Here is a 26077-nt window from a genome sequence, read left to right as displayed (position 1 = left end):
ACAGGGTGAGCATCAAACTCTAAATATTCACTATTTGGGGCCATCCAAGCAGCCGCCCAGACCATCTCTTATGAAGTGACAATAGCCATTATCCTTCTATCAGTACTACTAATGGATGGCTCTTTCTCCCTTCAAACTTTAATTATAACTCAAGAACATATATGACTAATCATCCCAACCTGACCTCTAGCTATCATATGATGTATCTCCACACTAGCAGAAACAAATCGGGCCCCCTTTGACTTAACTGAGGGAGAATCTAAATTAGTCTCCGGGTTCAACGTAGACTACTCTGCAGGACCCTTTTCCCTATTCTTCATGGCAGAGTACACAAACATCATCCTAATAAATGCTCTATCATATATTCTATTTATAGGCCCACTACACAACAATAACCACCAAGAAATATTCACCATAGACTTTATAACAAAAACCCTAATCCTAACCTCCCTCTTTCTATGGGTTCGAGCCTCCTACCCCTGATTCCGATATGACCACCTAATACACCTTCTATGCAAAAAACTTCCTGCCTCTAACACTAGCACTATGCCTGTGACACATCTCACTACCAATTCTTCTCTCAAGTATTCCCCCTTATATTTAGAAATATGTCTGATAAAAGAGTTACTTTGATAGAGTAAATTATCCTTTTATTTCTAGGACAACAGGAATTGAACCTGTACTTAAGAACTCAAAATTCTGCGTGCCGCCTAGACACCCCATCCTAACAAAGTAAGGCCAGCTAATAAAGCTAATCGGGCCCATATCCTGAAAATGTCGGTTTAAACCCCTCCCATACTAATTAACCCTCTAACACTTGTAGCCATCTCACTAACTAACTTATTAGGGCCAATTGTAACAATACTAAGTTCAAAGCTTTTACTTACATGAGTAGGACGGGAAATAAGCCTACTGGCCATAATCCCACTCCTCACCTATGAAAAAGTCCCACGATCAACAGAAGCAGCCACAAAGTACTTCGTAACACAAGCCAACGGCTTCAATAATTATTCTACTAGCTATCACTCTAAACCACATTCACCTCGGATCGTGAAACTTCCACCCACAAACCAGCAAACTCACTATAATTATAATCTTCACTGCACTGATGATAAAATTAGGCCTAGCGTCTTTCCGCACATGACTTCCAGAAGTAACCCAGGAGTCCCCCTAAGCTCAGGCTTAATCCTATTAACCTGACAAAAAGTCACCCCACTATCTATCCTCTATCAAATTCATGAATTATTAGACCCCCTCCTCACAACCACTATCTCGATCATCTCAGTATTCACAGGAGCATGAGGGGGACTTAACCCAACACAAATGTGAAAAATCATAGCATACTCATCAATCGCCCATATAGGGTGAATAGTAGCCATTTTACCTTACAACCCGCTACTAACTCTCCTAAACCTTATTATTTATATCCTGATAACAATTTCAATATCCCTAATACTAATAACAGCTACATATACAACAATCAACTCCGTATCCCTATCATGAAACAAATACCCTATAATAACCCCTCTAATAGCCGCAATCCTTCTATCCCTGGGAGGTCTTCCCCCCCCCTCAGGATTTATACCTAAATGACTCATCATCACAGAATTATTTAAAAAAAACAGCAGCACCCATAGCCAGCCTAATTGCCCTAATATCCCTACTACATCTATTCTTCTACACACGTCTAATCTACTCAATCTCCTTCACTATCTTCCCTGCTAACAACAACTCAAAACTAATTTCTCAGCAGCTAAAACCCCCCTACTCTCCCCCCTAGTAATCCTAACCCTCCCTATAACACCCTTACTCACCATATAAGAAGTTTAGGATATCCTAGTCCAAGGGCCTTCAAAGCCCTAAGAAAACACTAAGTTTAACTTCTGATAAGGATTGCAGGATTACCCCCTACATCAAATGAATGCAAATCATTTACTTTAATTAAGCTAAATCCTCAACTAGATTGGCAGGACTAAAACCTACAAAATTTTAGTTAACAGCTAAATACCCTAATACTGGCTTCAACCTACTTCTCCCGCCTAAAAAAAAAAAAAAAAAAAAAAAAAAAAGAGAGGCGGGAGAAGCCTCAGTAGGGGGATCTCCTACTCCTCTGAATTTGCAATTCGATATGAACAACTCGCTCTAAGGCTTGGTAAGAAGAGGGCTAAACCTCTGTCCTTAGATTTACAGTCTAATGCCTACTCAGCCATCTTACCTATGTTCATCAATCGTTGACTTTTTTCAACAAATCACAAAGACATTGGAGCACTATATCTTATCTTCGGGGCCTGAGCAGGAATAGTAGGGACAGCCCTGAGCATTCTTATTCAAGCTGAACTGGGCCAACCAGGGGCCTTATTAGGTGACGACCAGATCTACAATGTAGTCGTAACTGCCCATGCATTTGTCATAATTTTCTTTATAGTTATACCCATAATAATCGGGGGCTTTGGAAACTGACTAGTACCCCTAATAATTGGCGCACCTGACATAACCTTCCCTTGAATAAATAAAACAAGTTTCTGACTTCTTTCCCCCTCGTTTCTTCTCCTCCTAGCATCATCAATAGTTGAAGCTGGGGCCGGAACAGGATGAACTGTTTATTCCCCCTTAGCAGGAAATCTAGCACATGCCGGGGCATCTGTAGACTTAGCTATCTTCTCTCTCCACCTAGCCGGAGTATCATCCATTCTCGGGGCAATGAACTTTATCACCACTATCATTAATATAAAACCCGCAGCTATAACACAATATCAAACCCCCTTATTTGTCTGATCAGTTTTAATTACAGCCGTACATCTACTACTTTCTCTTCCTGTTTCAGCAGCAGGAATTACTATACTTCTAACTGACCGCAACCTTAATACAACCTTCTTTGATCCAGCCGGAGGGGGAGAACCTAGTCTTTACCAGCACCTATTTTGATTCTTCGGCCACCCGGAAGTATATATCCTAATTCTCCCAGGATTTGGCATTATCTCACACATCATTACATAATACTCAGGAGAAAAAGAACCTTTTGGCTACATGGGAACAGCTGGAGCCATGATGTCTATTGGGTTCCTAGGCTTTGTTGTATGAGCACATCACATATTCACAGCAGGCCTAGGTGTCGACACTCGAGCCTACTTCACATCGGCAACCATAATTATTGCTATCCCAACAGGAGTCAAAGTCTTCAGCTGACTAGCCACCCTTCAGGGGGGTGATATTAAATGGTCACTGGGTATAACTATGGGCTCTCGGCTTTGTCTTCCTATTTACTGTAGGGGGACTAACTGGAGCCGTTCTAGCAAACTCTTCACTGGACACTGTCCTTCATGACACATATTACGTAGTAGCCCACTTTCACTACGTGCTATCTATAGGAGCTGTGTTTGCTGTTATAGCAGGCGTCGTCCATTGAGTCCCCCTATTTTCGGGCTACTCCCTCAATGATATATGAGCAAAAGCTCACTTTATCGCCATATTTGTAGGAGTCAATTTAACCTTTTTCCCCCCAACACTTCTTAGGCCTATCAGGCATGCCTCGATGATACTCTGACTACCCCGATGCCTATACGACTTGAAATATAGTGTCCTCCATAGGCTCATTTATCTCCCTCACAGTCATCATTATTATGACGTCTATAATCTGAGAAGGCTTCACTTCAGAACATGAAGTTCTATCAGTCCCCTGTACATCCACTAATCTGGAATGACTTCATGGGTGTCCGCCACCTTACCACACATTTGAAGCGCCAACCTCCGTGAAGGTAAAATAAGAAAGGAAGCATTCGAAGCCCCTAGAATTGGTTTCAAGCCAACCCCATAACCTCTATGTCTGTCTTTATAAGATAGTACACATTACATAACTTTGTCAAAGTTAAATCACAGACTCAACTCTGTATATCTTATATGGCCTACCCATTTCAACTAGGACTACAAGACGCTACATCCCCAGTTATAGAAGAACTCACAAACTTTCATGACCATACACTAATAATTGTCTTCCTTATCAGCTCCTTAGTACTATGCATCATCCCATCAATACCTACTACAAAAATAACCCATACTAGTACTATAGATGCCCAAGAAGTAGAAACAATCTGAAATGTCTTACCAGGCGCAATTTTAGTTCTTATTGCACTCCCATCTCTTCAAATTCTTTACATAATAGATGAGATCAACAGTCTCGCTATAGCCTTTTTAACCCTAAGAGAAAGCAGTGCAGAGAGAAAGGGGGCGGGGTGGGGGGACAGACAGACATGGGGCAGGTAGTTTTACTGGGAGAGTTTTACAGAGAGAGGCTGAAGAGAGAACAAGCTAGACACAGGTCAAGACAGAGTGAGCCAGAGGATGAGAAGCAAGATTAGAGCCAAGCACAGCAAAAAGTCAAGGGCTGAAAGAGAAGCCAGATTGGATCAGTCAGCTTGGAGAGGAGTTTGAGCCACAACAGATGAGTTGAACCAGACAGCCAACGTTCAGAAAGAGCTAGAAAGGGTGAGTTTATTCAGCAGTAAGTCTCAGAGGCTGAAAACATTCTAGGCCTAGAATAGATTGTACGGAGGCTAGAAGCTCCCAGGAGTAGGCCTAGGTTAGCAGATGGAGGCAGTAAGCCTCAGACAACAATTACATCAGGCTAGTAAGAGTTACTTTTATAATCATAGACATTTGACAATTTTATAATAAAAAAGCCAGATGGTAGGTGTTGGGAGATAGCTTAGTTGGTAAAAATGCCCACTGTGCAAGCATACAGACCCAAGTTTGATCCTAGAACCCAGGTTTATAAAGCAAATACAACCCCAGCTCTGAGGAGGCTGACATAGGCAGATTCTTGGGGCTCACTGGGTAATCAGTCTACCATACTTGGTGACTCCCAGGCCAATGAAAATCATCTTAAAAAAAAAATAAATAAATATCAAAGTGAACAATACCTCAATAATTAAACCCAAATAGACCTCTGGTCTACACACACACACACACACACACACACACACACACACACACACAGAGTGGATGTAACTCTTTGTACTGCTACCAATGTATTAACCTTTAGCTTTGTGACAGAGACATCTCAATATACGTCTACGCTGAATTTCTCTATTTGTGACACTTATATAAAACTGTACTTTTCTCGTGTCATTAGACTGCTTTTGTCCACTGTCCATTTTATGGGCTGTTCTAAGAATTTCATGTTTATTAATTACAGCAACCCTATGTGCTGGGGTAAGCCTAGGTTTCATGGGACAAGAAACATACAATTTGAATGCAGCCAATGAGCAATGTAAAATTCCAAGTGCAAAGTTTCTGTACAAATATATCCCTTTCCTTAGAGGAAATGTGCATCAGGACCAGGAACATGGCTCAATGAGAAAAGGTGCTTGCCATGCAAACCTGGCGATCCAGATGTGATCTCCAGAAATCACAGCAAGGTGCAAAGAGAGAACCAACTCAACCAGATGCCCTGACTTTCACACATGTACAGCGCCATGAACAGACTCACAAACACAACTTAAAATTACTTCATTGAATCTATGAAGTTGTAAAGATCTTATCCCCTATTTTCTAGAATCCTTCCAGACAGTTTAACAGAAATGCTTACATGGAGGGAAAAACATCCCAGCTACAAAATGGCCCTTTGTCCACCTAGAACACTTTGCAGTACCCCAAGTCTGATGAACTCACAGACACCTGTGCTTTTTTAAAATTATTATTTCATTTTATGTGTAATGGTCTTTTGCTTGCATGCGTGTCTATGTGTTCCTGGTGCCCATGGAGGCCAGAGGATGGCATGAGACCCCTTGGCTGAGAGTCACCATGTAAGTGCTAGAAATCAAGCCCCAGTCTTCTAGAAGAGCATCCAGTGCTCTTAACCACTGACCCATCCCTCCAGTCCCAAACACCCGAGTCTCAAGGTGCAGAGGCCACAAAGGGAACCAGTACCTGCACAACAAGCACTGTTACCCCATTTCACAGATGGGGAAAGTGAGGCTGAAGGATGCAAGAACAATCCCTACATAAGACACACAGTGGCTGTAATCAGTATTTCGAAGCCTTTGGGCTTAACTGATACACAAAGTTGCTTCCAAGTGTGTTAAACCAACTACTCTGCTAGGCCAACTCCATCTTCTCCTCAATAATCACTTCTATTCTACGTCATCTAAAGGAAAACATGTTTGATCTGGAAGACAAAACTCATTTGCATCTCTAAAAAAAAGGTCTCTTCTTTAAAAGAGAACCTAAAATTTGCTTTTTACATATAACATTACAGAGGGGAAGTTGAGTATCCTGCTTGCCCCACTGTCTAGTCTCACCTGGGAGTCCACAGAGCGAGAGACGCAAACAGAATCAGAGTTGGCCGCAGCTCTGTCCCCGAGGCTGAGGATGGCGCTCAACAGCAGAGCACCGGCTTACTAGTCACAAGCCCTCGAGTTTGATCCCAGTTGTCCCAAATTGAAAAAAATTTAGCCTTCTGTTAAGTGTTTGCTGCTGAATTCCTTTATTACTTTTCTTTTGATTCTTCTTTTTAAAAGTTATTTTGTCTGTTTCATGTGTAAGAGTGTTTTGCCAGCATGTATGTCTGTATACCACATGTGTGCAGGAAGCCCACCAAGGACAGAACAAAGCATTGGGTACCGTGGAACTACAGTTATAGATGGTTCGGAGCCACCGTGTGAATGCTGCAAAGGAAGCCGGTACCCTCTGCAAGAGCAGCCAGTGCTCTTCATCTTTGACCCATCTCTACAGATCCTAGACTCTCTGCTGTCTAATGACTCTGGGTCTTCAGGTTAGGTGGAAATAGACTTTTGTCTAGCACAAAGTGCTATGGTTAATTTTGGTTCAATAATTAGGTGTGTTCAAAGCCTAGATCTATGCTGGCACACAGGATTCTCCCCACAGCTCAAAATCAAGCCAATTAGGCTGACTCACCAGCATGAGACAAACTTCAACACTCTTGCTAACAAAAGCAAAATCAATGATTTTCACGAAGGACTGTGCTAGCCCAGGCAGCCGATAATATTTAATTTCTGGAAGACAGAAGGCTTAATAGTCCACTATAGGAAAAGACCATCCAGCCAAAACCAGCACCACGAAAAGATGGTGATGGCTGAAAGGGTGGCTGGGGCAGACCTGCAAGGACCTGGGCAAAATAAGAGAAAATATGGATGTGCCTACCATCTATGCCAAGGCGTTCATGGTACTCTGACAACTCAAAAAACACAAAATGACAGGAAGCAAGCATAGCATGTACTCACCAGATGTGGTCATTCAACAGCATACATAAATAAAAGGTTTCTAAACTAATGTATATGATGTTTTAAAGTTTCAAACTCAATCAAAAACAATTTCTCCAAATGCCTTTTCCTGCAGGTATATGAATACCGTCTTTCTTCAATCTGAAAGGTAGAAAAGCTATCCAGGTACGAATAATAGAATTGAAAACTCACACCATCATCAAAAGAGTCTGTGCTAAAATAGCATTATTTATCTGGAGCCCTGGCAGGCTTTTCGGTCCCAGGTATTCTGTAAAGGCATGCTTCTTAGAGAAGGCTAGCCCAGATACACTCTTAAAAGGCACTACGCACATTATCTATTTTGGGGATCTATCTGCCATGGCTTAAAATATGAAAGTCCTGTGAGCAAAGGAAGATTTTCCTCTTTAACAGCTTTACCTGCTATTTGTACTGACCCATCCTCTCCCAGGAGAATATTGCCAGCTTTCAAATCCCTATTAGGAAAAAAAAGAAGAGAAAAAATTATAAAGCATAGATTACACATTACACTGACCTACTCAGGAAGATTTTAACACACAGCACGCAAGCCTGACACAATCATGATATTGTGAATAGTAAAGTCATGTCGCAGATAGTTAAAAGTGCATACTGCCATTTCATACTTTGCTCCTGAGGCACAGTTAGGATTTTAATAACAAATATTTTATGTGAAACCATTATCTGCATTTAATTAAATCACTACTGAGCAGACTATTTTATGTTTCAGAGTTAGTGATTATACTTAAAGCCACAAAACTGCCATATTTATCAAGAATTAAATCCTTGTCTTAGTAAAGCTATTCTGCTTCTACTTACAGTTGCCTGTGGCACAATTCCAAAGAGGCCCACAGCCCACTTAAAATGAATTTTATCAATCTCTCCTATGGGGTGATACCAAGGCTAAGTGTTAATTATAATATCCTATGTGGTATTTCCTCACTATATGGAAGCTCTGTAGGGCAATTTTAATATTTAAAGAAAGTGATAATTAAGAAACAAGTATTAAAAACATATAGTACAGATCATTAAAATATACAGCTCTCGCATGGTTCAGGGTTGAGCAATGCTATTAATATGAGAGTAAATAGTTATCAACTGGTAACATTCCTGAGAGTCAGAGTAATACGGTTGCTTTAGAAACATCCTGTGCTCGAATTATGCTGGTTCCTGTCACAGAAGAAGAAAGCAGTGCTGTCTCCTTCCCTCCACGTCCAAAACTGTTAACATAAAACCTAACAGTCTTACCTTCCTTGGGAAGAGGGAGAAGCAATCCAGTTCAAGCAAGTACATCTCAAGGGTAATTATGTTAACTAATTTCTTAATGAGCCCACACAGCACTTACTACCTTTGCTCTATTTCAACTTAACCACATAAGCCAGCCCCAAGGATACCAAGGAAATGAATCCAAGTTTATTCTTCGGATGTTTGTTTTGTCTTTAAGAATTACTTTTGAATAATACAAAGGCCTACCTGCAGGATATACACATCCTTGAAATTCTTTACAGACTAGAGCTATAGAATACGAAGAGCAGACTGTGAGGATCCGTACCTATGGATCTGACCATTTCTGTGCAGATAGTCTAAACCTTCTAAAACTTCCTTAAGAATTGTTGCAATTATTGCCTCTTCCAGAACACCGTTCTTATGCTCGCCTCGATTCACGATGTATTTGATGATATCCAACATGGAACCTGAATGCACAGACAGAAGAGGTTTAGATTAGGAACCCTCTACTATTACAGCCTAGACAGGGCCACCAAAAATAGAATCTGTTCACTTGATAATTTCAATATTCCCAAGGAATAACGACAATGGAATGCCACGCGCAAGGCCAGAGATGAGACACTCCATCTATTAATAAGCTGGTAGCAACACTTTCCGTGTGACGTTGAGAAGGGGTCTCATTAAGAGTCAGGAACTAGAGCTCTGTTGGATGGCTCAGCAGTGAAGACTGATGGCTGCTTTCCCAGAGGACCCTGGGTCAGTTCCCACACCTACCATCCCTGGGTAGCTCACAAGCATCTGCCTGTAACTCCAATCCACAGGATCCAATGCCCCCTTCTGGCCTCTTCTGGCCACACACACATGGCACACACAGATAAACAGATACACATAAATACTGATAAAGTTCAGGGGTTGGGGGTCCAGGAGTTACAGGCCTGTGATAAAGTATGTGATCAGACCTGTACGTGCAAGGCTGTGATGATTAAACCTCATTATCAAGCTCACTGTCCTGAGGAATTCCTAAGAATGAACAAAACACCCGCAGGTATTTCCAGAGATGACTGGCATGTGGGACAGTAACTTAGGGAAAAAGACCTGCCTGCCCTGAATACAGGCAGGAACACTGAATAGGCTGATAACCCACCCCCCAAAAGCAGGAAAAATCACCAATATGCACAAGTTCCACTTGCTTGCTTAGTTGCTGAGTGTGGCTACTGCTGTTGTCCCCATGAACACCAGTCTCTCAGTGCAGACTGACACCAGTGACTCTCCAGGGAGCCTTCAGGTCTCCAGCCTCCTATAGCGACTACATGATGTGCCACCCCGCCCCCAGTCCCAGCCTGCTTCTGAGGCTTTCAGCTTCCTGTACTGACCAGCTGCCATATTCTCTGCCTCTCCACTGTAGAAGCAGCCATTGATAGACTATTCAATGTCCAGTCACTTAAACCAGTCTCACTTTTATAATCACTTGTGTGTGTATAACGCATACACCCACAATGGTGCTGTTCTCCCAGAAAATCTGAACTACTACGAAGGGACTACGATGGATGGGTCCCCAGCACATTTAAAAAAAAATGTAAATTGTTTATATTTGGTGGGGGAGGCGGAGGAGAGGCAAGGAGATGTGTCTCAGCAGGTAAGGACACTTGCTACCAAGCCTGACAACCTGGTTTGGTCCCTTGGGACTCACAGGGTAGGAAGAAAGGAGTGAATACTACAAGGTCTTCAGGCCTCCATATGTATGCCTGTGCCGTGGGTATAACACCCCTCACCCACACATGTAGCAAGAGAAAAATAATAATAAATAAAGGTTAACATTTGGCTATGGTCCTCAAGTGCTCAAAAGGCTGAAATCCAAAGGTATTCTGAGCCCAGGGGTTCAGAAACAGCTTGAACAACACAGTTTTAAGAATAAAAATGACATGAATACATCTACTAAAAAGATATAAAGGGCTAGAGAGGTGGCTCAGCATTAAGAGCACTAGCAACTCTTTCAAAGGCCATGGGTTCAATTCCCAGCACTCACAAGGCAGCTCACAACTGTCTGTAACCCTAGTTCCAAGGAATCTTACACAACACACACACACACAAAGGCAGAATACTAATGTATATAAAACAAAAATGAAGTAAATCACGTAGAAATTAAAGATATAAAAACGTATTAAACTTTTTTTTTAAAGAAGAAAACATGTGAAAGAAGTCAAGAACCAAACCTTATTCAAGGGAAGAGGACACAGCAGAGAACCCCGAGGCAACAGTAACAACAGCCCTTCCTTGACCCGCCTCAAAGGTAGAGGGTGGGGCCGGCATGGTGCCTCCACACCACCGCCCAGAACCCAGCATCCCTCTGAGAGACTCCAAGCAACTTTGATTTTCATTTTATGCTTTCTGCACAGTCTTTCTAATGAATAAGCACCCTGTGCTTTGTTACTCTATACAGACTGGTATCCTAGGCACGATGAATTCATGTTTCAACACACAGTAATTAATATTCCACACCTCTGGGTCATTTTAAAGCTGTAATTACCTGGAGAAGCAGCATTTCTGAAGAGTTAGCAAATGGCTTACCTCAGGACCTGAGTCTGCTCCAGGCTCTTTATGATTAACTAAGAGGACTGAGTCCCCCCATCAGATATTACTGCAACAAACTAGCTGCCTGCCCCTCATTAGGAGATTCCATGTGGCCAAACATCATGGCAGAAAACAAATGTGAATTTCCCTCCTTAGAGAGCAGAAAGCATCTGTTCATGTATTAGCTTTTAGATTGTTTTAGGTCATTTAGAAAAATAATAACTCTGAACACTATTTGTGTCATTCTCTTTTTGTGTGTGTGTATGTGTGTGTGTGTGTGTTTGTGTATCATTCTTAAATGTATATACCATAACTGGTAGGTACGTATTTCTAGCTGTCTGCAAGAAAAAAACACGAGTCCTCATCTGTCTACACGGCCCTTTCCTGTGGAAGCCTGACCTAAACCTACTGTCTTACCCTTTAAATCCCTGACTGGAGATTGGACTGGACTCTCAAACAGACAATGCATTTTCTATCTGGACCTTTAAAAGAGAACCCAGGGATGTTCTCAAGCTTATGAAAGCAAAAGGCTAACTGAGGTGAGCTCTTCCAACCGGGACAGAGAATCTCAGACTTCAAGGGGTCCCAGTCATCAGAACTCACCCTATTCTCAGAGACAGTGGAGCCCATGGGAGTCTGCCTCAACAGGCTAAGTCCGCCTTGTTGCCACAGCACCAGAGCTGTCAGGAGGAAGTGAGAACTCCGGAGCCCAGGGCTACAGTTCGGCTCTATCCGCTGCTTCTGCCTTTTCTCTTTCCTCTTTAATTACAAACTAAAGTAAGCACTCAAGAAAACAGGGCTGAGGGGGACTAAGAGGGCAAGACACGTTTTCTAGAACCCCATGGAGATCCACCCATGTATTTCACAGGAATTACAGACACTCATCACCTCATGCCTGGGCCCCTGTGTTATACAAGAGTTTCTCTTATTTAAAAAGAAATTAGTTAGGGGCTAGAGAGATGGCTCAGCAGTTAAGAGCACTTTCTGCCCTTCCAGAGGTCCTGAGTTCAGTTTCCAGCACACAGATGGTGGTTCACAACCATCTATATAATGGGAACTGATGCCCTCTTCTGGCATGCAAGCACACTTACAAATAGAGCACTCATATTCATAAAATACATAAATGAATACATCTTTTAAAAACAAACAATTAGTTAAAATACATCCATAATTTATTCTTAGCTGGTACTGGGTCTAACGATCCAACCAAACCAGTTTTGGCTCTACAGAGTCACCCCAGAATTGTTTCCTGCTTGAGCTTTACACAGAGAGCCCCATCACAGAGAGGCGGCCCAGAGAGCATGCAGGCCTGCAGAGGAAACCATGCAGGTTTTCTAAGCTTTGATGCCCAGGACCGTAAGATGAGAGAGTTGTTAAGTCAGCATGGTCCTCTAGGACCAGTACTTAAGTTTATGAGCGAGTGAGAGATGTGGGACTCGCCGCCTGACTCCCCAGCATCAGTGTGGTTTCTGCGGGATGAGGATGGTGGTAACATGGAGGACCCTGAGATGGCATGAGACAAGTACCATCTGGGACAGGATCTAGAAGCAGAGTGTGTCCAAGGACGTTAAAGGCCATCATTCATCTTCAGTCCCTCTCTGAAGCTGACATTGAGGCACTGGTTTCTGTTTGTTTGTTTGTTTGTTTGTTTTCAAGTAAAACAATGTGAGAGAGCCTTGAAAAGCAAACTGTCACTAAGTTAAGAGAGCTGAGGTTGGAGGTCTCTTCTGAAGGGTGGCCAACACTGCAAGCCAGTACAGTGGCAAGCTTTTCTTTCCATTTAAAGTATAGCAAAATGTAGTGACCATAGTCACAGGATGCCAGGTTCGGTGCGTCCTGTTCAATGGCTGGTTCTTTCTTCAAGGAGCCCAAAGTTTCTACACAGACGAGTATCATCTCATAGCCTCCAGCCACCACAGATAACTTAAAAATGTGAGAAGAAACGTGGGACAGAAGCTCCGGTGCCACTACACCAGACACCATGCAGGTGCTCGAGAGCCCACGAAGCTCATCTTTTATCACAGAATGCAACATGCTAGGGGCTTGAAGAAAGGCTGGGCTGAGGTGCAGCTTGGTGCTATAGCACTTGCCTGACATGTGCAGGGTCCTGGGTTTGATTCTCAGCAACACATACACACACATACACACAAACACACACACACACACACACACACACATACGATTGATCAATAGTTCTGAATTGAATAAATGGTAGCTACAGAGAGGACATGACTGCATGGGAAAACAAGAGACATCTAAGGCAGAGGAGAGAAGAGAGGCACAGGACAGGGAAGGGCTGGAGGCCTCTGAGAACATGTGGCCATTAGGTGGACTGACGTCATCTAGTCACCTAACCTAGAAGGGGGACAGACTTCATACATGGAGAAGGAAACACCAGGACATTAAGCCCAATTATGAAAGGCCTTGAGTGTCCATACTAAAAAGTCTGGCCTTTCAAACCAAAGACCAAGGGGCATCAAGTCCAAAATCTTACTCTGTATGATGGCTCCCACAAAACAAGGGACCTAAGAAGCAAGCAACAGCATCACTCACTTACCTCCGCTTAGTAATTTCATGACCAGCCAGAGTTCATCTTTGACCACAAAGGAGGTGTAATAAGTCACTACGTTGGGGTGGCTGCACTGACTCATGGCTTGAATTTCTTTCTGTAAGGAAAACAGAAAAAGAAAGATAGGCATGATATAGACAGCCTGCCCTCTGTCTCTCCCTTCGGTTATCAAACTATTGAAAGTTTATTCCAGCTCTCCCAGGGAGCCCCCACTCATAGAGGAAAAGGCCCATGAACCTGGGCAAGGAGGAATCTGTCCCCTAGAGAACTACTTGCAACTTTTCAGATCTCGCAGGGGATGACGGAGCTGAGACAACTGGTGGGCAGAGGACCACACTTTTGGTCACACTGCTTAGTGATGCATTTCTCTTGCCTGTCACAAGACAGAGGAACTTCAGCCCTCATGTTGCCAGCCACGAGCCCTGAAACACGGAACTGCATGCTCCTTGCCTGCTCTCAAGGCATCATCCGAGAGAAAGACAAGCCTGGGCAAGCTCTAAGGAGAACTGAGTCCCTGTGAACAGCCTCAGCTCTGGTGGGTTGTATCTCCACCCTCATCCAAAAGGACACAGAACTGTCTCTGTTTCTGCAGCGTGATAAATGAGAAAATGCCAGCCTATCTTTTCACAAACTATGCCTTAGTTGATATTCCTCCAGGAAAAAAAAAAGCAGGTGGGGGGACTGGGGTTGGGCAAGGTAAAACAAGCTTGAGAACTATCAGATACAGTGTCTCTCTCTGAAAGAGATACTGGCAAGTGGAGCAGTGTTGAGGATTCTAAGACCTACAGTACATTAACTGTCCTCTTCACTAAGACATCAGAAAAGCAATGCTTCCCAGTTCGGTTTGCAAACACTGACACAGAGAATAAAGCTTATGTGACAACATAAAATGACAAACTTTTCAATAAAACACATGGAAAACTTAGAGGAAGTTCATTTTCCTGCTATGCTCAAGGTCACACTGGTTTTGGTTTGGTGTTTAAAGTCATGACCATAAACCAAGAGCCCGTAAAGATGAAGCATCATTCACTTCACAATGCTGTCCAATAGCAAGACACACACACACACACACACACACACACACACACACACACACACACACACACATACCACCACCACCACCACCACCACCACCACAACCAAAGCAACTTTATACATGCTGTTACACAGTCGTTATAAAGGAGAAGAGCACCCGGGCATCCAGCCACACGTATAGTCTACTCTGCAGTCCTGGTTAGCATGGAGTTAACTCGGCTGCCCAACCAGCACTTCTGATTTGGGCTCCTATCATAATTATCTAGTATTACCTAATCTTCAAATTACCAAACAGGTCATGTACATCAGATAACTTGGCTAAAATACGGCAACACACCTTAATACCTACATGTATTTAAAGCTCTTTCTAGAGCTCCAAGAAACAAATTGAATTTTCTATTTTCTCTTTATCCTGTATACTTTCCCTGCTCGTCCCCTCAGCCAGCCAGCTCATTTTCTAGGTCTGACAATTTTTAACCACTTGCATCTTTTGTCCGAGATCTGAGTCAACCTAAGGTCCAGGGTCATTTGTTTCCAGTAGCAGGTTCTTTTGCCATGAGATGCTTCTGGGGGAGAAACGCCACACATCCTGGGCCACTCTTTTTCCAAGACAACATCACCCATGGGCAAGGCTGAATCATGAGGTGACTTAGATCGCATGGGAAGAGGTAAGTGCTGAACTGCCACTGTAAACTTAATGAAGGTTTTCCCGGCTTCCTAGTGTCAATACTTCAGATTGTTAATCAGAAAGGACAATGAATAAATAACCAATGTGCACATGTAATGAAATTGTTTTGTCTTGAAGAAAATATGATATTTAGCCCTTGGTACATAAACGGCCATAATATCACATCCTATACACCTCACACCAAACAAACTCCCCCCCCCCCTTCTCTCCTCTCCTGTTTCTCCTTTTCTGCTTCTCCCACCCCCCCCCCCCGTGTGTGTGTGTGTGTGTGTGTGTGTGTGTGTGTGTGTATGCACGCGCACAAATAAGCTTATATACCTTACAAAATTCTACAAAGTCAGTAGAGTTCATCACAGATCAGGAGCCTAACAGCACAACCACAGGAGCAGCATAAAGCAGCTCAAACCAAGGGTAGGAAGTTGGGGAAGATCTCCATCAGTCTGGGGCTCACATCCTCCACATGCTTCTACCACGCAGCACCACAGTCGTTCACCATGTAGTTGTGGGGTCCAAATCCCGTACTTCTTAAACTCCTGTCTTATCGGAGTTGCCTCAGTTTCCCTATGGAAACGGGGCCTTTAAAGCCTAAAGGCATGATGAAAACACAGGTCACTGTAGTTATCTCTTGTTACCTGTGCTATCCAGCAAGCAAAAAGGAGACAGAAATGTACTTACAGGAGAAATGAGGGCCTCTACAAGCCTCTCTGCTTCTTCGTTTATATGTTAGCATCTGGGTTAGTTGCCTACTAGCAAAGTCTAAAACAGTAAAAATTTGACAACTACAAATATTTGCTGAATCAAATATTCTTTTCAAAATAACAGCTTTTCTCTGACCTGGGGTTTAGCTCAATATAGTGCAGGTATGATCATCAGCATGAAGAAGAAAAGAAGAAAGAAGAAAGAAGAAGAAAGAAAGAAGAAGAAAAGAAAGAAAGAAAGAAAGAAAGAAAGAAAGAAAGAAAGAAAGAAAGAAAGAAAGAAAAGGAGGAGGATGAGGAGGAGGAGGAAGACAAGGAGGAGGAGGAAGAGGAATGGGGAAAGGAAAGTCAACTTTTTATAACAGTGGAGAGGCTGATATTGGTTGGAATCTCCTCCTAACAGTCTTATCAGTTAAATTATCCAAGTTTCTGCCACTGTCCTAAGTTCATTCATGTACTTGTTTTCTCCGGAGACAACTAATGCATTGCCCAAGGTTAGACTAACAAAATAAAAACTGTATCCAATCCTTCCTACAGGAAGACCCAGTTCTGATTAGTCCCTTAACTGGGACACAGTTTATGCAGAAGTCTAATTTGCGGCAAGGCTTCTGAAACTGGACTGAGTTCGTGGGGTGACATGGGGAGTGTGGAAACGCACAGGCCCTACAGGACAGGTCTGGGTCAAGCCTGAGGTACCTCCCAGCAGGTTGCCCAGCAACACGTATGTTGTGAGGCCAGGAGCCCAGTTTGGAGCAGCAGAACTTCAGACTGAATTTGGAGGTCAGCAAGGTGGCAGAGTGAAGGGGAAGGAACAAACACAGATGCCGCCATGAGGGCCAGGTAGGAAGACAGGCCCTCTGCACTACCTAGCTGAGCTCAAACTGGGGGTGAGGGGAACAGGAAACAGAGATGGAAGGATGGGGGAAGGTAATATTCAAACAGTAGGACCTTACCGGGACAGGTAAACGTAAAAATCATCCACAGGGATGGAGAAAAGGGTGTCAAAGTTGCAACAAAAACTAAAACAAAAAAATAGCAGAGTTCAGCCTCAGGTAGCAGGTGGGCCAAAGCTGTAGTTAAGGATAACCACAGTGGCTCTCCAGAGTCAGTGCAAAGGACTTGTGTGGGCCACAGACCTGCATGTGTCGTCAAGTGCAGACCAAGCCATGGCACAGGCTCAAATCTGCTAATGCAGCTGCTTCAGTAATGCAGTCAATTACAAGCCAAGTTTCCATAGAGTAGACCTGACCTATGGCAGGGCAGCCCTGAAGCAGAGGAGGACACAGCCGCACTCCTCTGCTGGGGTGATATGGGACAACAGATCAAAGGATACTCTAGCATTGCTCTTGGGGCTGAGGCAAGCTCTGAAATCAGAACAAGACACGGGTGTTGGTTTCTTCCCTCCACCCCTCTCTCAGACGGGGTCTAAAGTAGGCGAGGCTGGCCTCCAGTTCACTATGTAGGTAGGGATGGAACCCAGAGCTTTGAGTGTGTTTGCTAGACAAGCACTCTAGCAACTAAGCTACACTGCCCACCTGATGCAGGCTCCTTCAAATTGGTGGAGAATACTTTCTAAAATGTAGGAAGTTTACTGCATGCCAAATGGAAAAATTAATACAGTATTTATGAGAGATTTTGTGGCATTGATATATAGTCTTTATTCACACACACACACACACACACACACACACACTTTCTCCTGCAAATAGCACTACACTAACAGGAACGACATGTAATCAGATTCTTGTAAGAACTATGTCAGCTGTCATACTAATGCACACCTGTAGCCACGGCTGATTGGAAAAGTTGAGGTAGGAGGATCTTAGCCTCGAACTCAGCCTAGGTTGCACACATAGAACCTAGCCTCTACTCAGCTCCTGAGCTCTGCTGTTTACCTCCCTGACTACACTGGCAGGGCATTCATCCTTTCTGAGCCTCACGTTCCCTTCTTGTAAAGGGAGATCAATACCATTCACCACTTAGGTACGGTGTGGGGAGAGCAAAGAGAGGTTGACACAGCTCTCCTTGCAAGTCTAGCTTGTAACGCTATACTAAAAGCTAGCCCAGGCTACGGCTCAGGGCCTCAGCTCCCAGGCTGCAGGGGAATGACTCCCTGTTGTTCACTCACCGCAAGGGTTACAAACACCTGGCTCGGCCCTAAAGGCCTAGAGTTGATCCTGGCACCTTGTTCACTTGTTCTTGGAGAAGGTTCATGTGGCACGGTCACTGGCCCTGCTGGCTCAGGGAGTTTCCTGTAATGCAGGATAGGCCATTTGACTAAACACAGATGGGGACAATGGAGAGCAGGGAGCCAGCCTTACTACCTTCGCTGGATCTTCTCCATCTGTGTTCCCTTCACCCCTTGTTACACTCTGCCAATCTTGGTAAGATGCCTCAAAGTGTTTCAGAAAAAAAGAAAAGAGAAAGGAACTACAAACTTGAAAATAGATGAATTAGGGAAAGGGTAAAGTGTAAGACATTTATGAATCTTACCATCCAAATGAAAAAGATAGCAGAATATATCTTTAAAATGTGTGCAATGTTCTCCAAGTACTTAAATAACTCCTTAAATGATATAGGAATTTTTAAAAAATGGGGCTGAAAAGATGGCTCAGTGGTTAAGAGCACTACCTGCTCTTCCAGAGGTCCTGAGTTGAATTCAAGCAACTACATGGTGGTTCACAGCCATCTGTAGTGTGATCTGATCATATTGTGTACATAATAAATAAATCTTTTTAAAAACCCTTCAGAAAGCAATTCTCCAGTTGGTGTTTCCACAGCGGCAACATCACCAGGAAGGGAAACTGGACCAAGGCCCTAACTAAGCATAGACCATAAAAAGCAGGGTTTAAAATAAGTAAGAATAAGGGCTAGTGATGGAGCTCAATGGGCAGAGCGCTCGCCCACTACGCGGGGGGCCTTGAGCTCCATCATCAGCTCCATACAGAGGTGAGTGAGGTGGTCCGCACTCCACCTGCTGTCTGGAGGCAAGAGGATCAGCCTTCGCTGCTACAAACAGAACTGAAGGCCAACCTGAAGACCAGGACACTCTATCCCAAAAACAAATTAATTCATTAATTTCATACCAAGTACATGATAATAAAAAAGCAGTCTTTAATGTTTGCCAAAAGTTAGAAGAAAATTAACAAAGCTTTTACAAGGGCAGTACACTGCATTTTTTTGGCTGTTGCCCTCAATTATAAAACTGTCACATTAATTTTTTAATTATGAAAATGGTGTATTATTATGAGACAAACCCTTGTATCGTTTTAGGGGGAAATATCAACAGCAAAAACCCATTTCAAGGACTGAGCCACACAGTCTATCATAGGTTGTTATAAATGAATGAAAAGCTCCTCTGCCATTTATTTCTGCCATTGTTTTCCTGTGGCTTAGCATCTGATTTGGGGAATATATTCTAATTGACAAGATTACATATGGGAAAGTTCTAGATATTTTGAAAAGAGAAAGGAAAAAAAAAAAACGTTTGTAAAAGAAGCATGACTTCTGTTTCTGCACCAGCTTCAAGTGGTGTTGGGGTGCTTTAAAGGTAGCACTGCTGTTACAGGTGAAGTGTCAGGCCGGTTGGTTGGCAGTCTGGAAAATCCCTCATGAGTAGCAAAGTATCAAACTGGGGAAATATCTGCCCTCTGCCAGAACAGAGGGCACATTTCAGGGTTTATGAGATTGGTGGTGGAGACATGAAGCTGTTCGCAAAAACTAACAAAAAAGTAAGAAGAGGTGGAGGCGCGCGCACGCGCACACACACACACACACACACACACACACGCAAAGCTCTAAGGTTGGCTTAGAACCAGAAAAGGGTTCAGCTCTCCATGACTCTGATTTAGAACACTCAAAACAGTCAACAATAACAACAACAAGAGTAACAACAACACAGACAATTTCCTTTGTCACCTGGCCTGTCAAACTCCTGGGAATCAAGAAGCCAGCTGTTAGCAATGCTACGGACTTGTGTGTCGGCACCAAACGACCAGGAATGTGAGGCCTAACTTGCCTTCTGAGGACGATCCTGTCCCACAGCAGAGTACAGGGTCCCACTGGAGTTCTGCCAAGGAAGAACCCTCCTGCCCAAGGGAGAGACTGACCCCCAGCCTTCTAGGAACACCTCCCCACACACAGCAGAGGGCTCACTTTGCAGCCGTGGTTTTATTCCCACTGGGAAACTCAAATCGAAATAGAAAGAAGGTAGCAGGAAAGGGCAAAAGCCTTTGTCTCAACCCAAACGTTGTCCAGAACTTAGAAATAAAAGACAACAAAACTAAGTTATCAAACAATGAGACAGCTGGCGTGGCTTTGTGGGAGAGTACTTGCCCAGCATGTGAGGTTCAGTCCCCAGCATCAGAAAAGAGACACATGACTGAAGTTGCCTTCAATCTGAAGCACCTTCCGCATTTCCTCCGGTGCTTATGAGTGCATACTAGATAGGTCTCTGTCCCTCCTGTGCATATGAGTGCGTACTAGGTAGGTCTGTGTTCCTCCTGTGCATTTGAGTGTATACTAGGTAGATCTCTGTCCCTCCTGTGCATATGAGTGTGTACTAGGTATGTCTGTGTTCCTCCTGTGCATATGAGTGTATACTAGGTAGGTCTCTGTTGCTGACAAAACAGAAGCCTAAAGAAGCCTCTTTTGAAGTGTTCATTTCTATTTACTTTTTAAGAAATCAGATTTAACTATGTTGCCAATCTTTTTCTAACAACTGTAAGTGTAAATTCAATTGGTATTATTACTTAATTAGTATCTGAAGAAACTATGACCTAAATTTTAAACATGATATTCTAAAATAAAAAAATATTTTCCAACCAAGTTACACATATTTATAGGCTAATGTATGTCTAGAACTATAGAAATGGAATTGTTTTGCATATAAGTAATTATTCTCCCATTTTTTAAAATGTGTCCATATCTTCGAAATAGCCCTCCCAAAATTACATGCCAACCCCTGCCCCCAACTGGACAAGACCTGCAAAAAGCACAACAATGAAACAGATTAACATGATTATAAAGCTGGGTAGCAAGAAAATAAAAAACTTGCAGTTGATGCCTAAAATGTTCAAATGGTGCTGCATGCAGTGCAGTGGGCTAGGGTTTCATTATTGCAGGTGTAGTGTTAAGGCCTACAATGGACAGCCAAATGCAATCTGTCCCACAGCTGAGGAAGAACGAGCTGGACTGTGAATGGATAATTTACTAATTAGAAAATTAGTATGGTCAAACAGAATTTAAAACTGTTTTCATACACAAAGTAGAGAGAATACATGCAGAAACTACTGTTTTGGGGCCAACTTGCAAAGCTGGAAGCTTTCTAAGCAGAAAAATCTTCCCACAGTAAACAGTAAGCATGACTTGAAAAGGGATCAGCTTTGCTAATACAGCACAGACAAGGCTTGGCTTATTGGGGGGGGGGGTAGGGGTGTCACTTGTTTGTTTTCTTTTAGCCTCAAATAAAGTGGAGGCCTCTGCTCATACTGTCCCTGCAGTAAAGAGATGGGAAAGCCTGCGTCCAATTATGGTTAGAGGTTAACTTTTTCTCTCAAAATGATCATTAAACAAGGGAATCATCCAAAGTTTTTGTTCCTCCAAAACACTCTACAAATCAAAGCAAATTTATGCTTCTAAAGAGGGGGAAGGAAGAAAAAAAGGGTTGAAGCGGAGGGGAAACAGAAGATGAAAAGAAAGGAAAAAATAATTGCCTAGCAGCAGAAAGCAGTGTCATTTTGCTGAGGAAAAAAAAAAAAAAAAGTCTTGCTTTATCGATGAATCTTGTCTGAGACAGAGCAAATTGCCTTAACAAGGATGATGGAGAAAGAGAAGGGCAAAAACCAGGACTCTGACAACCGGAGCGACTTAGAGACAGAAAGATTTTCATCCTATTCAAAGGTAAGAGGAGGGCGCACTGGGAGCCCCAATCCAGGACTTCACAAGAGATTTTCACTGTCACAGCACAACGCTACATTCAATGTAAAGCACAACGTGCTAGTAATTTGTATTTTTGTTTTAAGTGAATCTTGAAAGACTATGCTTTTAGAGAACTAAACCTTAAACAACCAGAATCCTAGAATTCTCAGGAGGGTGAGTTTTTGTCATCCAGTATGATTCTCTTTGAATGAAAGAGACTGAGGCCCCAGTGTGAAAGTGTGTTCTCTCAACCCCAGGCAGCAGCCAGCGCCCGGTTAAGCAGGATGCAGGCAAGTCCTCTGGCTCTGGGACCACTTTTCCCCTCTCCCACAGTGCTCAGCTGCCATTGTATTGTTATTCCTTCCTCTGAAATGACTTTGCTCACATCTGTCATCCATCACAAACTGAAATCATTACCTAATTTCATAATGTAATCCCTGAGCTATTTTTTCCTATGTTTTTTTTTTTTTCTTTTCTCTTCTCTCCTTGTCCCCTTGCCTTGCTTTCTTAGAGAAATAAGTACTTTAGCTCCCGAGGAAGGGTTTCATATACAATTTACAGTCTAAATAACTAAACTTCATATTCAATAGCACGGAGGAGATGAAGTTGAGTCTCCAAAACAGAACCAAAGATGGGCTGAAAACACAGAATCGCTGGTCAGACAAAAGATAACAGGCATTATGTTAAAGCCTAGGACTCAAGGAGATGCTGGGCATGGTGCCATACATCTGTAATCCCAGCACGTGGGAGGCTGAGGCAGGAGAAATAAAGTTTAAAGTTTAAGGGAAATAATGACTGTATGATGAGATCTTGTCAAAAAAAAAAGTGGCCAGATTAGCTGATGAGTCAAAATACTCAGTAGTCTCTGGATAAAATAAATGACAACATCCTGGAAAAAAGTTGAGCTACAAGGTAAATGAATGGTGTGTTTATGGAATTTAGTTTATCGTCTGATGAAAAGACAGATGCTTTTTTTTTTTTCTAAGTGCCTTGGGATAGCGTTCCTACCTTCGAAGTTGACTGAAAAGCCAGGGCAGCAAGAACTTTCCAGAGGCTCAACATTCTCTCCAAAAGGAGCTCACCAGTCTGCATGACAAGGGGTCATTCAGCAAGTCTTAAACTCCCATGGAGAGCAGATCCCAACCAGCAGAGGGAAAAGATAGACAACCGCTGCTCAAAAAATCTCACCAGCCTCTTCCAAAATGAAGACACCCATTTGCTAGTCCAGGGTTCCTCAAGGGACAGGAACCCTCTAGCATCTAAAGCACCTGGGAAATGTAAAGTTAGCAAGCCCTGCTTAGCAACTAAAAATTATCTTCCAGAGGTGATAAGCTACTTTAAATTTCCATTTATGCCAATGCCACCGTCAGGTGGATGAATGTGGGCTGACACTAAGTGTGGGATGAACAAATCCTAGAAATGATCAGAGCACACGCTGAAGATAGAAAGACAGGAGACCAGCAATCTACCTTACCCGCCACAGTCATTTCTTCCTGACTGGAAAACTCCCAAACAGACAAGAAAAATGCAAAAGAATACTGAAAGAGCAGGAGTTTAACATACTTAAATGTCAGTCAATATTTGAGTGAAACCATTCACTTCGGAGCCTCTTTTCTAATTACTGTTAAAGTACATCAAACAAGGTTTTGCATGAACAACCAGCCTTGAAACTCAATACACACACCTGCAACTTAACCCTCTAATAGACTAAGCATGCTATAGAAATGATGGTTAAGTATCTATCAAATCAACAGATAAATAAATTTTTATATCTTCCTCCAGGTCAACCTTGAAGAAAGACAGCAGAACTCACTTCATCAGGTAAGTTTAAATCAGTAATTATTCAGTAACAACGAGTTCATCCGACATTTGTTTTCCTCCATTTATTCTTCAACAAGCTGGCACGGAGATTAACAGTTTTAACAACTTGTCGTCTTCTTCAACGAAACCTGGACTCAAGGCCATGACCACAGGAAAGGTATTGTGAGTACGTGCGGCCAACAGTCCAGAACTGCTGTGTGTCATCATCACACCTGGCTCTGCATGTAGAGTCCCCATATCATGGAACAAGGACCATAAACCCAGGGAGGGAACTGAGGATTGGGAACGGAGCAGGGGGTAAGGGTCAGGGGGTAAGAGATCCCTTGGGGGAGGCAGCTGTTCCAAGAGCTGGTAAATAGTTGATAATTGTGATTTCTATGACATAATGCTCCCACAAGATAAAGACCCCAGTGGCCATTGTTTCTTCTAAGAACAATGGTTTCCAGTTAACACGGGCCACCCTCTGTGAGACGATGCTGTGCACCAACTTGGAGATAACACACACACACACACACACACACACACACACACACACACACACACTTAAAGGATTATTAGGATACCGGATGTCCAAACACTGCCAACATCTGAAAACATAGGAATAATAAAAGTGCAAGCAACAGCAGGACAAGAGGTTGAAAGGGCGCAGCAACTGGACTCCACACAAAGCCACCCTGTCAGTCATCCGCACCACAAAGGCCTGGCGACCTTCGGCAGGCTAGACTCTGAATTGTTAGTTATTTTTCTTTGAAACAATCTCCTGAAGCACCAGAGCCATTCCTTCCATCACCTCTAAATATAACCAGGCACTAAAAGGGGTGAGGATGTCTCTGCCCTAACTGGGCCATCATGCCTGTTTGCCAACTGTGATTAAAAAGCTACCAATGGGCCCTGGACAACTAAGAGCTTAACACAGACCAGGCCACCGCATCAGCGCATCTGGAAAGCTGCTTCCAAGAAGGCCAGCGCAAGGGCGCTCTAAGCTGTACACACTCAGTCAATATTCGGCTGGTAGGCAAAAGGTGGCTGGGGCTCCAACAGAAGAGCACCACAGTGGAATGTCATCATGGGCAAGCTCTTAACGGACATTTCACACAAGGCATAAATGTTAACATACGATCCACATTAGGAATAAAATTAAATTAAATCAAAAAAAAAAAAAAAAAAAAAAAAAAAAAAAAAAAAAAAAAAAAAAGCTATGCACCCGCAATGCCCAGCCACAGAATTTGAAGACTGCCAAAAGACCTCAAGAATCCTCCCCTTCGGCTCTCTCTTAAAGTGACCCAAAGCTACCAGGCAATGCCACTGAAGTTAAAAAACAAATTAGTAGCTGAAGGAGGACCCAACGCTCCCCACAGTTGAGTCAGTGCTTTTTCCATTCAGGGAAGGTGACCTTGAGGACTGAGGACTGAGGTAAATGACAAAGACACAACTGTACTACTCACTACACGGTCAGCAACAGATAAGTCCTATGCAGTTAGCAATGCTCGTGCAAGCAATGGACAGCTGAAATTTTGAGAGGGGGGGAAAAAACCATAAATGAATGATTTTTTTTAATTAACATTTAATTGCAGAAGCCCTTGCTCTAATCTAGGCATTGGCTGGCAAACCGCTGCTTCAGTCCCGGCGAGATCTGCGCATTGTGTAACCTCATTTCAAATGTAAGGCCCAACGGATCTGGAAAAGTACAGCTTTATCCTTGAACTTAATTTATACTATAGTGTACTGTAATTAAGCCTGAAATAAAAGCTATATTCTGAGTAGAAACAAAAAGCTCTTGTTGCTGGCATTCCATTCCCCACGTAGGATAAAACAAAAGGATTCGTTATGTGGAGCCAACTGTCGTTATGCTTTGTAGCTCGTACGGTGCTACTGGACTAATATTTGTGCTGGGATTAGCGTTGGGCTAACCAATCAGTTAACTCCTCCAGTGTAGTTTTCTTTTATCTTTGAAATAAATGGCCAAAAGGTTTAAAAAAAAAAAAAAAACTGGCAGGCACAATGACAACTACATTTATGAGATTAAACTCTAAAACCCTTCACAGTTTGCTAGGTAGCTAATAACCATTTGCTAAGCTATTCATTTAATAATGAGTCAGTTAAACCCAAAGCAAATGTTCCTTCAACCAACCAACCAACCAACCAACGCTGCTGCTACAGCCAGATTTATAAACAAACTCCATTGTTTATGTAAGTGCTTCATTTCAAATGAGAAATACAAGATAACTATGTAAGAGTAACAAACTTGTGTCAACAGCCAAATGCAGCCTATTGTACATTACAAACAAACCCTAAA

General features: G+C 42.9%; 1 protein-coding gene across 1 annotated transcript in view; it reads right to left on the bottom strand.

The window, feature by feature from the left end:
- The window catches only part of Stk39 (serine/threonine kinase 39), a 273478-nt gene that overhangs the window by 181540 nt on the left and 65861 nt on the right, over positions 1-26077 (bottom strand). Inside the window, exons 3-5 of the mRNA XM_051166094.1 lie at positions 13609-13717; positions 8806-8947; positions 7656-7711 (exon numbers count right to left, since the gene is read on the bottom strand). Of these exons, the coding sequence (XP_051022051.1) occupies positions 7656-7711; positions 8806-8947; positions 13609-13717 (307 nt within the window). The remainder of the gene's footprint in view (positions 1-7655; positions 7712-8805; positions 8948-13608; positions 13718-26077) is intronic.

The sequence above is a fragment of the Acomys russatus genome, chromosome 24, assembly GCF_903995435.1.
Source record: "Acomys russatus chromosome 24, mAcoRus1.1, whole genome shotgun sequence".
NCBI classification, from domain to species: domain Eukaryota; kingdom Metazoa; phylum Chordata; class Mammalia; order Rodentia; family Muridae; genus Acomys; species Acomys russatus.
This window is presented reverse-complemented; position numbering and strand designations above follow the sequence as displayed.